The 17,839-nt window shown below is 46.3% G+C and overlaps 1 protein-coding gene across 2 annotated transcripts in view; it reads left to right on the forward strand.

The window, feature by feature from the left end:
- EIF2B1 (eukaryotic translation initiation factor 2B subunit alpha) overlaps positions 1-17,839 on the forward strand; it is a 44,615-nt gene that overhangs the window by 13,092 nt on the left and 13,684 nt on the right. For both annotated transcript variants that reach the window (XM_073586103.1, XM_073586102.1), the window contains exons 4-5: positions 7,762-7,878; positions 9,981-10,093. In XM_073586103.1, the coding sequence (XP_073442204.1) occupies positions 7,762-7,878; positions 9,981-10,093 (230 nt within the window). The remainder of the gene's footprint in view (positions 1-7,761; positions 7,879-9,980; positions 10,094-17,839) is intronic.

Here is a 17,839-nt window from a genome sequence, read left to right on the forward strand (position 1 = left end):
CGTTATAAACTTCTGTAAAGCCCTTGTGGGTTCAAAGTTCTCACCACATATCTAGATAAGTTCCTTGGGGGGGTCTAGTTTCCAAAATGGGGTCACTTGTAGGGGGTTTCCACTGTTTAGGTACATCAGGGACTCTCCAAACGTGACATGGCGTCCGATCTGAATTCCAGCCAATTTTGCATTGAAAAAGTCAAACGGCGCTCCTTCCATTCTGAGCTCTGCCATGCGCCGAAACAGTCGTTCCCCCCCCACAAATCAGGTATCAGCGTACTCAGGACAAATTGCACAATAACTTTTGCAGTCCAGTTTCTCCTGTTACCCTTGGTAAAATAAAAAAAATTGAACCTGAAGTATTTTTTTTGTGAAAAAAAGTTAGATGTTCATTTTTTTTTTAAATATTCAAAAAAATTCCTGTGACGCACCTAAAGGGTTAATAAACTTCTTGAATGTGGTTTTGAGTAGCTTGAGGGGTGCAGTTTTTAGAATGGTGTCACTTTTGGGTATTTTCTATCATATAGACCCCTCAAAGTGGCTTCAAATGTGATGTGGTCCTAAAAATAAAATGGTGTTGTAAAAATGAGAAATCGCTGGTCAACTTTTAACCCTTATAACTTCCTAACAAAAAAAAACTTTGGTTCCAAAATTGTGCTGATGTAAAGTAAACATGTGGGAAATGTTAGTTATCAAGTTTTTTGTGTGCCGTATCTCTGTGATTTAAGGGCATAAAAATTCAAAGTTGGAAAATTGCGAAATTTTCAAAATTTTTGCCAAATTTCCATTTTTTTCACAAATAAACGCAAGTTATTTGAATGAAATTTTACCACTAACATGAAGTACAATATGTCACGAGAAAACAATGTCAGAATCACCGGGATCCATAGAAGCGTTCCAGAGTTATGACTTCATAAAGGTACAGTAGTCAGAATTGTAAAAACTGGCCCGGTCATGAACGTGCAAACCACCCTTGGGGGTGAAGGGGTTAAAACACTGGGTCAGCGCTGATTCTTTCTGTGGGGTAAAATATTTCCCTGCCTGTTTTTAACCTGTTTTACCTCAAAGAAAGAATCAGATGCAATCCTGTGCTGTAATATCTGAAATGGTGTAACTTTAAGCTCATGGGCCCAATACAAAAGCTCCAACAGGGCCCCCAATTATTGCAAGTCTTTGATAACATTGGTCTTTTTATACAGGCAAAATAAACTTTTTGGGGTCCCTAGGCTCCAAGGGCCGGGAGCGATTGGAACCAATGCACCCTATTGTAGGATACGCCCCTGAATGTCTGTATATTATTATTTTATTTTTTTTTTTTTTTTTTTTTTTTTTTTTTTTAGTCTTCTCCCCTGCCCAGGAGCTGTGGTATGATCAGACCATGTCCCTGTACGGTCAGACACAGCCATTACACAGTACACAGCACAGGAACATTTATAAGATTATCTCAACACAGGAAAAATGTTATTTCAACACATCCAATTGTGGGAGTTATTATTCCAAGATCTATTGATTAGAATGTTGATTAGAATTAACTTTGTTGGTGGGAAAGCCCCTTTAACCCCTTCACGACCAGTGACACAGCGTATGCATCATGAAAGTCGGTGCCATTCCGATCAATGACGCATACCCTGTGTCATGACTTCAAAGCCCCCCTGCGGGTTGGGTGACCCAGGTCACGGAAAGGTCACCCGACCCGCAGATACAGGGGGCTTTGTACTTCACCATGGGGGGCATGGTTTCGCCCCCACGTGGCTACGATCGCTCTGATTGACTGTTAAAAGTGAAACAGCCAATCAGAGCGATAGTAATATTTCATCAATGAAAATTACAACCCAGCCATGTCCGACGCTGCTATAGCATCGGACATGGCTGGTGACACCGATCCGACCCCCCCCACCGGTTAACGGGGGCTATGTGCCGCCGCTGTCATCATCTGCATCCGCCCTCCCTCCGCTCCCCCCGCCTTCCGATCGCCCCCCTGTACTCACCGAGTGCCGCTATGGCTCCCAGTGTCCCGCGGTCCCGGACCATGGGCGCTGCCATATTGGAAAATGGCGGGCGCATGCGCAGTGCGCCCGCCGGCTGCAATTTACTTTCATTCATTTTGATCACTGTGATAAACTCTCACAGTGATCCAAATAGAATGAAAAGTAAAAGCCCCCGATTATCACCCCCATAGGCAGGAACAACTAATAAAATAAAGAAATTATTTTTATTTTTCCATTAGGGTTAGGGTTGGAAAGAAGGTTAGAGTTAGGGTGGAATTAGGGTTAGGCTTGTGGTTAGGGTTATGGGTTGGGATTAGGGTTAGGGACAAACTGGACAACAACTTTTGTGGTCCAATTTCTCCTGTTAGCCTTGTGAAAATTAAAAATAGCGTGCTAAAAAATCATTTTTGAGGAAAAAAAATTGTTTTATTTTCACTGCTCTGTTATAAACTTTTGTGAAAAAGTGCTCACCACACATCTAGATAAGTTCCATAAGGGGTCTAGTTTCCAAAATGGTGTCACTTGTGGGGGTTTTCACTGTTTAGGCACACAGGGGCTCTCCAAACGCGACATGGTGTCCGATAACGATTGGAGCTAATTTTCCATTCAAAAAGTCAAATGGTGCTCCTTCCCTTCCGGACCCTGCCGTATGCCCAAATAGTGGTTTATGACCACATATGAGGTATCGGTTTACTCGGGAGAAATTGCCCAACAAATTTTAGGATCCATTTTATCCTGTTGCCCATGTGAATATGAAAAAACTGAGGCTAAAAGAAAATTTTTGTGAAAAAAAAAAAGTACTTTGATCTGTAAAAAAAAAAATTTGTGAAGCACCTGGGGGTTCAAAGTGATCATTATGCATCTAGATAAGTTCCGTGGGGGGTCTATTTTCCAAAATGGGGTCACTTGTGGGGGAGCTCCAATGTTTAGGCACACAGGGGCTCTCCAAACGCGACATGGCAACCGCTAAATATTCCAGCATCTCTTGGCAGTACAGGGCCAGCATGTCAGGGGGTGGAGAGAGCTCGATTGTGGAGGAGCAGCTCACCGGGTGCTGGTACATGTGACGGGGAGACGCCCACTTATCCAGGGTCTAGAGGATGGTACCTTTAAGAAACTGGGAGCACCATATCCTACCATAGGCATGATTCAGAAGGTATGGGACACCATTAAAAGGATCAGAGGGGTGGATGAGCTGACTAGGTACTCACCGGTGTGGGACAATGAGCATCTGCCGGAACTTAATAAGCTGCGTCAAATGGGCAATTGGAAGGCGAAAGGAGTGAGATATGTGTGCCAGCTGCAGAGTGGAACGGACCTGAAGACCTTTGAGACATTGAGAGAGGAATTTGATTTGCCTTCGGTATGGGGGTTTCAATACTATATGCTTCGACATGCTTGGAGGGCACAGTGTAGACTGGGAGCCATGACGGTTCAGGGCGACATTGTACTGGACTTTGTGTGTATGAAGGGAGGGACGAGGGGAGTTATATCGAGCATATATCATGATCTACTACACTCCTATCTGGGGGACAATCACCTCACTGCAAAGAGTAAATGGGAAAGGGAGGTGGGTACCCTCACAACAGAACAATGGGAGGCTATTCTTGAATATGTCCCGAAGATCTCTCTAAGCGAGCAGGCACGGCTCTCCCAATTATATGTAATACATAGAACATACAAAACACCGCTGGTCCTATTCAAGGCGGGCTTGAGGGGAGACTCTAGCTGCCCTAGATGTGGCACAGACCAGGCCGGACTGTTACACATGTTATGGTTGTGTCCTCGGCTGGTGGCATACTGGCTGATCGTTATCAACAAAATTGAGAGAGCTTATGCATGTACGCTCGACAGGAATTCAGTGCTGTGTGTTTTGGGGGAGGTGGATGGGATACCTGTCTCAGAACATTACAAGGTGGCAATAGCGAGGTTGCTGTATGTGGCACGCAAACTATTACCACGAAAATGGAAGGATTCGGAACCCCCCACTAGGAGGGAATTTATTGCTCAGACACGTACGGTAATGCATTTAGAGGAAAGCATTTACAGGCGAAGGCATGGTGAAGGAACTTTCGAAAAAATATGGTCCGCCTGGATGGCGGTGATATGATTGCTAAGACTCTCAAGTATGCCCGGCATAAGGAGTATTGGGGGAGGGGGGGGGGTGGCTTTGATTGTATTATTACAAGATATGTGAATTGTTACATGTATATTGATATCCACTGTTTATTGTTTAAAATATTTTGAAACCTAAATAAAAATAACTGGTTTAAAAAAAAAAAAAAAAAAAAAATATTCCAGCATCTTTTCCATTCAAAAAGTCAAATAGCGCTCCTTCCCTTCTGAGCTCTGCCGTGCGCCCAAACAATGGTTTATGACCACATATGAGGTATCGGTGTACTCAGGAGAAATTGCCCAACAAATTTTAGGATCCATTTTATCCTGTTGCCCATGTGAAAATGAAAAAATTGATGCTAAAAGAACATTTTTTTGTTGGAAAAATTAAAATGTCCATTTCTTTCCACGTTGCTTTAGTTCCTGTGAAACACCTGAAGGGTTAATAATCTTCTTGAATGTAGTTTTGAGTAGCTTGAGGGGTGCAGTTTTTAGAATGGTGTCACTTTTGGGTATTTTCTGCCATATAGACCCCTCAAAGTGACTTCAAATGTGAGGTGCTCCCTAAAAAATAACTTCCTACCAAAAAAATATTTTGTTTCCAAAATTGTGCTGATGTAAAGTAGACATGTGGGAAATGTTATTTAGTAACTATTTTGTGTCACATAACTCTCTGGTTTAACAGAATAAAAATTTGAAAATTGCAAAATTTTCGCCAAATTTCTGATTTTTTTCAGAAATAAACGCAAAAATTATCGACCTAAATTTACGACTAACATGAAGCCCAATATATCACGAAAAAACAGTCTCAGAATCGCTAGGATCCGTTGAAGCGTTCCTGAGTTATTACCTCATAAAGGGACACTGGTCAGAATTGCAAAAAATGGCCAGGTCATTAAGGTCAAAATAGGCTTGGTCATGAATGGGTTAAGAGGGTTGGAACCACTTCAATGGTAGTAGTTTACAGCGGGGTTATTGTAGGCTTTTCTGAAGAGATGGGATTTTCAGGTTGCATCTGAAAGTTTCAGTCATGGTGAACAATCTGATTTGCTGAGGTAGTGAGGGGCAGAGGATTGGGGGTGCTTTCGAGAAATCTGGCAGACTTGTGTGAGGAACATACAAGGACAGAGGGAAGATGATTGTGTGAGGAGGTACTTGGACATTAGCTCAGAGATGTATGAGGGAGACAGATTACGGGCATCCTTGTATATCATTGTTAGTATTTTAAGTAGAAGTTGTTGGGTACTATAAAATGTGCTTATCGGTATATATCCCTTAACATATACAGGTATATTCATTAATTGGAATAATGTATTCTATCATCAAATGGGTTTTTCAGGATGAAAAGTCTGCTGACTGCTAAATCGTGACAGTGTGCAGTGTACACATTGTCATTACGCTCCTGTATTCAGTGAGTGTTGGCAGTTACGCAACCAAACGTATGCAATCTGGCAGTCATAAGCCAGCTAATCTCATCCACTTCTCTCAATCTAGTTGGCAAGTAACCACCAGTATGCAAATCACATAAATGTGATCAGATGACCACTAGCATAATGAATACAAGCGGAATTCTAACAGTGTACATGTGCATTGTCACAGTTCAGCAGTCTCACAGTATGACTGCTTTTTAAATCCCAGAATCTCAGTTTATTATTAAAGGGAAGCTATCACCATGATAATGCAGGCCAATCTGCAGGCATCCTGTTATGGAGCAGGAGGAGCTGAGCAGACATACATAATTTTGGGAGTATAACCTATGTGTTCATCATTTAAACCTTTGCTGTTGGGATTTTGGGTTCTATCAGTGGCTGACTGGTTTCTTTGACAGCTGTCTCTGTAAGCACATTTATACAATCACAGATAGGACTGGCCACTGGACCCAAAATCTGAGACAGAGCAGAGGTTTAAATGAATAAAAATCGGTTAAACAATTATACAGTGGGTATGGAAAGTATTCAGACCCCTTTACATTTTTCACTCTTTCATTACAGCCATTTGGTAAACTCAAGGTTCATTTTTTTTCTCAATGTACAGTCTGCACCCCATCTTGACTGGAAAAATTTCTACTTTTTTTTCCAATTTATTAAAAAAGAAACTGAAATATCACAGTCATAAGTATTCAGATCCTTTGCTCAGTATTGAGTAGAAGCACCCTTTTGACCTACTACAGCCATGAGTCTTCTTGGGAATGATGCAACAAGTTTTTCACACCTGGAGTTGGGGATCCTCTGCCATTCTTCCTTGCAAATCCTCTCCAGTTCCGTCATGTTGGATGGTGAACAGCCATTATCAGGTCTCTCCAGAGATGCTTAATTGGGTTTATGTCAGGGCTCTGGGTGGGCCAGTCAAGAATGGTCACAGAGTTGTTCCGAAGCCACTCCTGTGTTATTTTAGCTGTGTGCTTAGGGTCATTGTCTTGTTGGAAGGTGAACCTTCGGCCAAGTCTGAGGTCTAGAGCACTCTGGAAGACGTTTTGATCCAGGATATCTCTGTACTTGGCCGCCATTTATGTTTCCTTCAATTGCAACCAGTCGTCCTGTCCCTACAGCTGAAAAACACCCCCATAGCATGATGCTGCCACCATGTTTTACTGTTGGGAATGTATTGGGCAGGTGATGAGCAGTGCCTGGTTTTCTCCACACATACCGCATAAAATTATCACCAAAAAGTTCTTTCTTCCTCTCATCAGACCAGAGAATCTCATTTCTCATAGTCTGGGAGTCCTTCATGTGTTTTTTAGCAAACTCTATGCAAGCTTTCATGTCTTGCACCGAGGAGAGGCATCCTTTGGGCCACTCTGCCATAAAGGCCTGACTAGTGGAGGGCTGCAGTGATAATTGACTTTGTAGAACTTTCTCCCATCTTCCTACTGCATCTGTGGAGCTCAACCGCAGCAATCTTTGGGTTTTTCTTTTACATCTTTCACCAAGGCTCTTCTCCCACAATTGCTCAGTTTTTCTGGACGGCCAGGTCTAGGAAGACTTCTGGTGGTCCCAAACTTCTTCAATTTATGGATTATGCAGGTCACTGTGCTCTTAGGAACCTTGAGTACAGCAGAAATTATTTTGCAACCTTGGCCAGATCTGTGCCTTGCCACAATTCTGCGTCTGAGCTTCTTGGCCAGTTCCTTTGACCTCATGATTCTCATTTGTTCTGACATGCACTGTGAGCTGTGAGGTCTTATATAGACAGGTGTGTTCCTTTACAAATTAAGTCCTATCAGTTTAATTAAACATAGCTAGACTCCATTGAAGGAGTAGAACCATCTCAAGGAGGATCACAAGGAAATGGACAGCATGTGACTTAAATATGAGTGTCTGAGCAAAGGGTTCTGAATAATTATGACCATTTGATATTTCAGTTTTTCTTTAAGACATTTGCAAAAATTTCTACATTTTTTTTTTGTCAAGATGGGGTGCAGAGTGTACATTGAGAAAAAAAATGAACTTTTTTGAATTTACCAAATGGCTGCAATGAAAGAGTGAAAAATTTAAAGGGGTCTGAATACTTTCCGTACCGACTGTATATACAAAATCTGCTCCACTCCCCTGCTTTATAACATGTTTGTATTTTCATGGTAACCGATTCCCTTTAAACTTGCAAGCATATCCTCTCCAAGGATTGTACACAAGTATGTGTCTATAATACTTATGTTTTTAATTTTTAGAATTACGCTCTATGCAAAGAAAGGATGAGTGAACGAGGTGAACTCTTTCTAAAAAGGATCTCCTTATCAAGGGACAAGATTACAAAACTCTGCTGCCCGTTTATAAAGGATGGCGCTGTGAGTATGGAAAATGTGTTAAGAAAAACTGGTCAAAAGTAAACAGTTATTCTTGGGTAGTGCACCCCAGCATCAGAATGTGTGCACAACAGATAAATTGTTCGAGTAGGCTCTACTGCTCGCAGGATTGGAGGGGTGCTGATAATCAGACCCCATTGACCTCCTATTGATGGCCTATTTTATGGGTAACCCATCAATTTTAAAAAGCTGAATACCCCTTTTTATTTTACAAAATATGCACTGATTGTTAGGGCTGGCGGAAAGCACCAAATTATAAAATAATGGTGCGTTCGCAGCCCGGGGTCCACCGTGCAGAGGTGGTACACTGCTGCTAAGTAATGGCGGAAGAATAGAGCAGCGTAAAAACAGTCACACGTGGGTTACGTCACCCAATGTGAACAGATGCAAACTCTGTTAATGCACAGAGCCGCACAACCGCTGAAGGTTGATGCCAGAGCCTGTTTAGCTCACAGAGCCCGGCCAAAAGAGCGCACAGTGTACGGCCACAGAACTCTACCCCAAGGACACGGGGTTAGAGTCCTTCTAGGCCCACTGAGCGCGCGGCGTGGCTGCCGCGAGCACGGCTATAGACGCTGGCTATGAAGTGGAGCACGTGCACTGAGGCGTGCCGAGTCCCTGGTGAGGACTGATGCCTGACTCAACCTCTGTCCTACCTACACCTAAGCCTGGGCGCTAGCAGGCTAGGCTGCACAACACATGCATACCAAGGGTAGGGGTTTCTTAATGAGTCATTCACCAGAGACATTCATACGTGCATACATCACTTACTCCACATAGTCTGTAAATACAGTCTATCTTGGGCGAGCGGCCATGCAAACCTTTTATAGCCACAGGCGTCCGGGACCTTCCTGGCTTCTTGGATGGGCCAATCCGAACACGAGCAGGACCTGAGCACGTGACCCTCGATCTCCAATGGGAGATCACTCCACAGGCATGCCCAGTGGCCCGACATGAGGACCTAGTCCCTGGAGAATCTCGCTGCTGAGCAGCATGCATTGTCATAGCTGTGCCAGAGGTGGCAGCAGCAAGCAAACCCATGGAGTTGGCCTGGGCAGAGCGCCGGGACCGACGAATCTGCTGAGCAGGCTCCACTGCGGCCGAAGAAGAATGGGAGACCGCTGGATGCAAGGCTCTGGATTCATAGAATCATAAAGTTGGAAGGGACCTCCTGGGCCATCTGGTCCAACCCCCTGCTCAAAGCAGGATTCGCTAAATCATCCCAGTCAGATGTCTGTCCAGCCTCTGTTTGAAGACTTCCATTGAAGGAGAACTCACCACTTCTCGTGGCAGCCTGTTCCACTCATTGATCACTCTGTCAAAAAGTTTTTTCTAATATCTAATCTGTGTCTCCTCCCATTCAGTTTCATCCCATTGCTTCTAGTCATTCCTGCTGTGCAGTGGCAGGAACCCGACGCCTAACACTGATTGTTTGAAAAAATGTTCACAGCCATTCACAAACTCTGTTTACCTTCAGAATAATGCCTTGTGTAAAGGGGGTTTTACACTAAGCGATATCGCTAGCAATATCGCTAAAACGTCACTGGTTTTGTGACGTTATAGCGATATTGCTAGCGATATCGCTATGTGTGATACTTACCAGCGACCGGCTCCCCCGCTGTCCATCGCTGATCGCGCGAGAATGTCCGGCTCCATTTCTCGTCGGGCGCTTCCTGCTGAGACTTCCTGCTGTGACGTCCAGCGACGCGTGGAGGCGGGCGGGAGGACGTCTGGATCGCTGTGTGTGAATGGTAAGTATCGTGCGCTGCGTCGCTGCTGAATCGCTGTGAGGTCTTTCTGTATGAAAGCTCACTAGCGATCATTTAGCGATGCACCAGCGATCCTGACCGGGTGGGATCGCTGGTCGGATCACTGGTGCATCGCTAAATGTAAAAGGGCCTTAAGAGTCGGAGCAGATCTTGATGATGAATGATTTCAGCAATCTTGTAGCACCCATCTCTATACTAAGTAGTCAGTAAACAATTGGATAAGTTATGGTATATTGTACTACAGGGTCACTTAGTGGAAATATTAATCCTCCTGTATGACTATTATTTAACCTTTAATTTCTATCCATTTTGCAGAAAATTTTAACTCATGCTTACTCCAGGGTGGTTATGAAGGTTTTGGAAGAAGCTGCAGCTGCTAATAAACGCTTTAGTGTCTATGTGACGGAATCCCAGCCAGACTTATCAGGGTGAGCGCGCCACAGTCCTCTAAGTGGCAATATGATCCTAAACTTTACATAATTACAATGACCAGTGGCTGACATTTCTATACGAGCAATAATAGCTTCCATATGCCGAATACAAATTGCAGAGGTTTCCTGCTCCCATATTTAGGCAATTCAGAGTAAGCAAAGTGGAACTTGTGCTTTACCTTGCCGAGATTTACAGCAATACAAAATGTGAGTTGGAAGCGAATTGTATTAGAAAGATTAGAAGATCAGCATAAATCTTTTCTATAGGGAACCTGCTACATTTTTATTATTGCGTTTCTCTTTAAAGGAGTTTTCCGGTCTAAGGAGATAATTTTTCATTCACTGGGACTGCAGTTTGCTCACTGTCATGATTCGGCAGTCTGCAGTCATATAGTGAATGCACAATTTTCTACTTAGTCTGGCAACCCCAAACACAGGCAGCATGAACCAGCCTGGCTGCTTAATCAAAGCCAAGTATGTTTTTCTCTGAAACGCATCGGAATTTCAGAGAAATATAGTTAGATGATCAGACCTTAGTAAAAGACAAGACTAGTCCGGCGCTGCCCCCACCTGACTTCTCCCAGCACTGCTACAAGTAATTAACAGGTTTTTCCATGTGTATACTTAGTGGGAGGGCCCGTCAGTTACCTGGAGCAGTGCTGGGAAAAGACGGCTATTTTAGCTATATTTTCTCTTAAACAATGGGGAATATTTCAGAGAAAAATATGCCGGGCCATAATGGTGCAGTTGAGCTCCGATTCATGCTGTGATTTGTGTAGCTTGAGTCCCATTAAAGGGAATCTGTCACCCTTTTTTTGGACTATCAGCTGCCGGCATTGACATCAGGGGCTTATCTACAGCATTCTGTAATGCTGTAGATAAGCCCCCGATGTAACCTTAAAGATAAGAAAAACGCATTAGATTATACTCACCGGAGGGGACGGTCCGGCGCCTCCCATCTTCATACAATGCCGTCCTCTTCTTCCCTTCCCGTCCTCTTCTTCCCTTCCCTGCTCTGTTGAGGGCAGAGCAGAATACTGCAGAGCGCAGGCGTCAGACCTCTCCCGAAGCCTGCGCACTGCAGGACTCTGCTCTGCCCTCAACAGGGCAGAGGAGTGCGCCTGCGCCACTACAGGAAGGGAAGAAGACGGCATTGTATGAAGATAGGAGGCGCCGGACCGGACCGCAACACCCATCGAACCGGACCGCCCCCTCTGGTGAGTATAATCTAATGTGTTTTTCTTATCTTTCAGGTTACATCAGGGGCTTATCTACAGCATTACAGAATGCTGTAGATAAGCCCCCGATGTCAATGCCGGCAGCTGATAGTCCAAAAAAAGGGTGACAGATTCCCTTTAATGCCTGGGAGTGAGATCAAATCTCTTCTATTGCCTTTTGAACTCTAAATAGTAAAGTATGATTGCAAGTGTTTGGGAAATCAAGCAGCGCAATGTTAGCATGATGTGCTAAGCAGGATTTTGTTTTATTATTCAGGCCACTGTTATGCTGCCACAAAACAATGAAAACCTCATGCTGAAAAATGTACATCTCTCCCTAGCTTCAATTACCATAGTCATGGAATTGAAAATTAGGATGTGAACAGAAATGTGAAACTCATCTGCTCAGCAGTTTTATCAATAAGATCAACCATGAAACAAGAGTAATGAAACAAGATTCTTAACAGAGACAAAATGGAATATGTTCTCTCACAGGCCTTATTTACATTGCGGCTTTTCTAGCGTGCTCATTGTTTTAAAACGGGACTGCACACGTACTCAGTCAATATAGGGATTTTTGTGTACTCACCGTAAAATCCTTTTCTCCGAGCCAATCATTGGGGGACACAGACAGTGGGTGTTATGCTGCTTGCCACTAGGAGGACACTAAGCAAACCAGAAAAAAAGTTAGCCCCTCCCCTGCAGTATACATTCTCTCGCTGGATGAGATTTCTCCAGTTCTGTGAATAAAGCAGTAGGAGCATAAACAGTCAACAATAACCATAACTATGTCAAAACCTAAGAATGCTACAGTGAGCAAATAGGCTAAACAGGGTGGGTGCTGTGTCCCCCAATGATTGGCTCGAAATGGATTTTACGGTGAGTACACAAAAATCCCTTTTCTTACGCCTCATTGGGGGACACAGACAGTGGGACATCCTAATGCAGCCCCTGGGTGGGGAGCATACATCTAATACCCCATGTACGACTGAATCAACACTGTGGTACTGCCGATTGCAGGATGCGTCTGCCGAGAGCTGCATCCGCAGAGGCCTGAGAATGGATTTGGTAATGTTTTTTAAAAGTATGCAGACTGGACCAAGTTGCAGCCTTTCAAACCTGTTCTGCTGAGGCCTGGTACCGAATGGCCCAAGAGGCGCCCACTGAGCGGGTAGAGTGCGCCTTAATCCCTGCTGGGACAGGCGCGTTCCTGACACGGTAGGATTCCTGAATTGCCAATCGAATCCACCTTGCTAGTGTTGCTTTTGAAGCGGCTACGCCCTTCCTATGCCCCTCTGGAAGTATGAACAGGGCATCTGACTTGCGGAAGGGAGCCATCCATGAGATGTACCGTCTCAAAGCCCTAACCACATCCAAGGTGTGGAGGGACTTCTCAATGTGATGGACTGGTGCCGGACGAAAGGAAGGCAAAACAATTTCCTCATTGAGATGGAAAGAAGATACGACTTTGGGCAGGATGGACGGGGACGTCCTGAGAGCTGCCTTGTCCTGATGAAAATTCAGGAACGGAGGACGGCAGGACAGGGCCGCCAATTCTGAAACTCGTCTGACGTAATTGCTACTAGAAAGACCACCTTCCAAGAGAGAACAGTCAGTGGCACCTGCTGCAGCGGTTCGAAAGGAGCCTCCTGTAAGCCCCCGAGAACCAGGTTAAGGTCCCATGATTCCAATGGCCTTCTATAAGGAGGCGCCACATGGGAGACTCCCTGAATGAACGTCTTGACCTGAAGTTTGGTGGCAATTTTGCGTTGGAATAGCACTGGCAAGGTAGAAATTTGGCCCTTGAGCGAGCTAAGCGCGAGGCCTGACTTTAATCCGGATTGAAGGAATTCCAATATGGCCGGAATGGAAAACACCAGAGGGGTTCGACCATGATCCTTGCACCACGAAAAGAAGATTTTCCAGGTGCGGTGATAGATGCACATGGACACAGGCTTCCTAGCACTAATCATGGTGGAAATCACGTTGTGAGAGAACCCAGCCTGTGCTAAAATCCAGGATTCAACCGCCACGCCGTCAAAGACAGGGCCCTGGAGTTCTGGTGGTAAATCAGGCCCTGAGAGAGTAGATCCATGCGATCTGGAAGTCGCCAGGGGACATTGGCGACCAGTTGTATTAGTTCTGCGTACCATACCCGGCGCGGCCAATCTGGCGCGACTAGGATCACTGGTACTCTCTCTGTTCTGATCTTATTGATGACCCTCGGAAGCAAGGGAATCGGTGCCAAGACAGAACTAGGGCGTCCGCTCCGATGGCGCATGGATCGCGCTATCGGGCAATGAATCGAGGAACCTTGTTGTTTAGTCTTGAGGCCATGAGATCCACATCCGGAGTCCCCCAACGATGACAAATCTGCTGAAAGACTTCCAGATGAAGAGACCACTCAGGCAAGGCCCTGGAGACTGAGAAAATCTGCCGCCCAATTCTCTACGCCCGGGATGTGGATTGCTGAGATGGGCAAATGGTTGGTCTCGGCCCAATGGAGGATGTGACTCACTTCGTGCATGGCCATCCTGGTCCAAGCACCTCCCTGGCGGTTGATATACGCTACAGCCATAGCGTTGTCGGATTGGATCCTGATAAGGTGACCTGCAAGGAGATGGTGGAAACTCCGTAGAGCTAATCTGAACGCACGTATCTCCAAAATGTTGATGGGGAGACGTGACTCTCGAGTTGACCAATGACCCTGTGCCGGGTGGTGATGAAAGACCGCACCAAAGCCCAGAAGACTTGCGTCGGTGGTTACTACCAACCATCTTACTGGGAGAAAAGACCTCCCTTGATTCAGGGAGGACTTCAGTGTCCACCACTTAAGGGCTTGTTGGGACAGCAGGAACCGACGGTCCAGGGAGAACGGGTTCTTGTCCCAAGCTAACAGCAACGCTTGTTATAAGGGATGGAGGTGGAACTGTGCGAAAGGAACTGCTTCCATTGCTACCACCATCTTTTCGAGAACTCTCATGGTGAAACGAATGGAGTGAGAAACCGGGAAAGAGACCGCACTGCCTGTTGTAAGGCTTGGGTCTTTTCTGGAGGGAGAATGACCAACCCGCGGGAGGTGTCCAAGAGCTTTCCTAAAAAGGAAATCCGCTGAGTCAGTTTTGGGAAAGATTTTTCGAAGTTTACCTTCCACCCCAGGCGAGAAAGTGTATTTACTGTTATCCATGGATTCCTCACAGGCTGGAAGGGACGGACCCTTGATGAGCAGGTCGTCCAGATACGGTAACACCACCACTTCCCGAGAGTGGAGAATGGCCGTGACAGCCGCCATGACCTTGGTAAAGACCCTGGGGACGGTGGCGAGTCCGAAGGTCAAGGCAACGAACTGGAAGTGTTCCTCGTGAATTGCAAAACGCAGGAACTGCTGGTGGGACGGGCAGATCGGAATGTGAAGGTAAGCGTCCTTGATGTCGATGAATGCTAGGAACTCTCCTTTTTCCATGGAAGCGACAACTTATCGGAGAGATTCCATTCGGAATCGCCGTACCTTGACAAACTGATTTAACAGTTTGGGATTCAGTATAGGCCGCATCGTCCCGTCCTTCTTTGGAACCACCAAAACTGCTGAACCTTTCATGATGAGGGACCGGAATGATAATTTCTTCCCTTTGCAGATCCTGAACAGCCCGAAGGAAGGCTCGTCTTTTTCTTGGAGGGGGAAGAAAATTCCATCTTGTATCCGGAGGACACCAGTTCCCTGACCCACTTCTCGTGGACGACGGCGAGCCAGGTGTGACTGAAGGAAAGTAGACGACCTCCTACTTTGTCGGTGGCCGCCGGATACCGCAACAAGTCATTGCGTAGAAGACCTATGAGATCTGGCTCCCCTAGATCCAGATGCCCTAGGCCTGGGCTTCCAAGAGCTGTTGGGTCTGTATGAGACCTGGGATCCTCTGTCTCCGCGCGGGGACCGACCTGAACCGGAAGAGAAGGACCAACTGGAGTTGTTGCAAAAAGATCGAAAACGTGTTGGCTGTTGGTTCCGAAACGGCTGAACAGCCTTTTGTTGAGGAAGGAATTTACTCTTTCCCCCGATAGAATCAGAAATGAGCTGGTCCAGTTTCTCTCCAAAAAGACGACCAGTTGGATAGGGCAGAGAAGTCAACGATCTTTTAGATGTGGCATCCGCCCGCCAGTCGCGGAGCCATAGGGCTCTTCTAATGGAGATTGCATTAGCGGCAGTTTGAGCAGCGCGATTGGCGACATCTAAAGAAGTGTCCTCTACAAAGTCCACTGCATGAATTATCTACCTGGCGACCCTGGTTGTCTCCGGAGGAAGATTGGTACCCTGGAAGGCAGTAATTAAGACTTCTGCCCAAGCGGCCATTGCCTTAGTGGCCCAAGTCGCCGCGAAAGATGGAAAAAGCGCCACTCCTGAAGCTTCAAAAACTGAGCGGGCAAGGTAGTCAATTTGACGATTGGAGGGGTTTCTGACTGAGGAGCCCTCAAACGGATAGGAGCGTTTAAGAAGCAAAACGCGATACAGGAGGGTCCACCGAAGGAGACTAACCAATCCTTCATTAGGTCTGGAGCAAAAGGTTATTTAGTCTCAGTAGACTTTTGCCCTGTGAACCGCTTATGTGGCCGATCCCTGTTATGAATGAGTCACTGAAGGAGGAAAAAACAAAAATACAAGCTAAGTCCAGAATACTGGAGGTTGGTAGCTATCGGATTGCAGACCCCTGATCCTATTCACACAACTAACAGTAGCCGTGGGGGGGTTCCTACGGAGCCCTAGACCCCTCGTTCACAGCCGGAGAACTAAATAAGCCTAAAGAAAGAAAGGGGAAATCTAAACTGCCCCAGAGCAGACCCCAAAGCAATAGACAGCCCCCAACATGTATTGTCGGTGAAAAGCAGATGAAAACACAAACAGACAGAAAGACAGGTTGAGCAAACGATGGGGCACAACTAACTAAATGGGAAAGGACAGAAAAGATGCTGGCTGCAATCCGCAAAAATTCTGCCAAAATAATGTCCAACACGTCTGATAGAAAAAACGCCCTGAAGTCACTAGACTTCAAAATCACTATATCAGCACTCATGTATATTCTAAAGACTGAGCAAAAGATCAACTTGACCAGAGACAAAAATGGAGCTCAGCCTGTACCAACAAGGGCAGGCAGAACACAACACTAAATAAACAGACACAATCTAATGGAAAAATAAGAGAGCAAAAACTTAGCTTTCAGAAGACAGGTACTGAACTGGTTTGCAAGAGCTCAGAGCAGAAAGGATCACCAGCAACCCTGCAGGGCATCAGCTGCCTTATATCCACTCAGTGATTCCGGGTGTCCAATCACGCTCCGCCTGTTCAGATGACAGGTTTTTCCCATCCCAATCAATTTCACTACCTCTCTTCACCAGCAGAGGGAGTTCATCAGACATCAACGGTGAAGGGGAAAATGAACTCACAACAGATCCCTATGTTTCTGGACAATGTCCTTAAACTCCGGATGGCTGGCAAATAACCTGCGCACACATTTGGTCCTCTTAAATGAGATAGCGTGTGCTGGAGTGGAAATATTTTCCTCCTCCAACTCCAGAATCCTGTTGACTGATTCCATAAGAGAATCAAGTGACTCTTGGTCAGTTGGAGGATTGTGAGGGGCTGTCGTGTCAGGTTCGAATTCAGAGTCGTGCTCGCTGCGAACATTAGGAGAGGGAGAGCGAGAGACAGAACTGGCCAGTGTGGAAGCGCAAGCATGACTAGGGGACGCATCATGGGTCCGCTTTCAAGCCTGACTATCCCTTGAGCGAGTACGGCCCCCTGCTGGTGGACGGTGAGCCCTGCTCGGGCAGTATAGACGCTTTCTGACTAAAGAGACTTCCTGGAGGGAATCTATGGCCCGGGTCATTGACAGGGACGCAGCCTTCTCAGGGGGACTAAATGCAGGAAGCCCCGCGGCGGCGAGAGGCGTTTGAGCACAGGCCGGGTCGCAGTCCGTGCATAATGGATTAGTCTGCGCACTGGGCAAGGCAGTCTTGCAAGTGGTACACACGGTTAAAAACGCAGTGTGCTTCTTAGCAGCCTGTTTAGCCTCCTTAGATTGAGACATAGCGCTCCTGAAAGGGTTAAAGGCAGAGTCTGGTCTGCAGCTGCAGGGAATGTGCTGGGAAGGGGCTAAGCTTTGTTCTGAGGGCAGATGCAGCTTACCCCGGTCCTGTGCTGTGTCCCCGGGAGGAATAGCGATGAGCCCTGTGCTGTCTCCTGGTGTCCGGCAGAGTGCGCGCCTCACAGCCCCTTTCCAGAGCAGGCTGAGGTAAATGTCATGGCCCCCCGAGACTAGGATTGCGCCTCTCGTAAGGAACGGGAGGCGCCAAGGAGGGGGGGCGGCGGCGCTATTCAAATTGCGGCCTAGTAGGCCGGAAAAGCTGGGGACTAAGTTTTCGGCCTTCCCGCGGTAAGCGCGCGGGGGGGGGGGCGCCGCTGCACCGTCGCTGAGACCAAGTCAGCGCCTCTCCCGGGGACCAGGACCCAACCGCATACCTCCACTCCAGTGCT

Source organism: Dendrobates tinctorius, unplaced genomic scaffold (genome assembly GCF_039654945.1).
Source record: "Dendrobates tinctorius isolate UK_male_01 unplaced genomic scaffold, ASM3965494v1 ptg000090l, whole genome shotgun sequence".
Classification (NCBI taxonomy): Eukaryota; Metazoa; Chordata; class Amphibia; order Anura; family Dendrobatidae; genus Dendrobates; species Dendrobates tinctorius.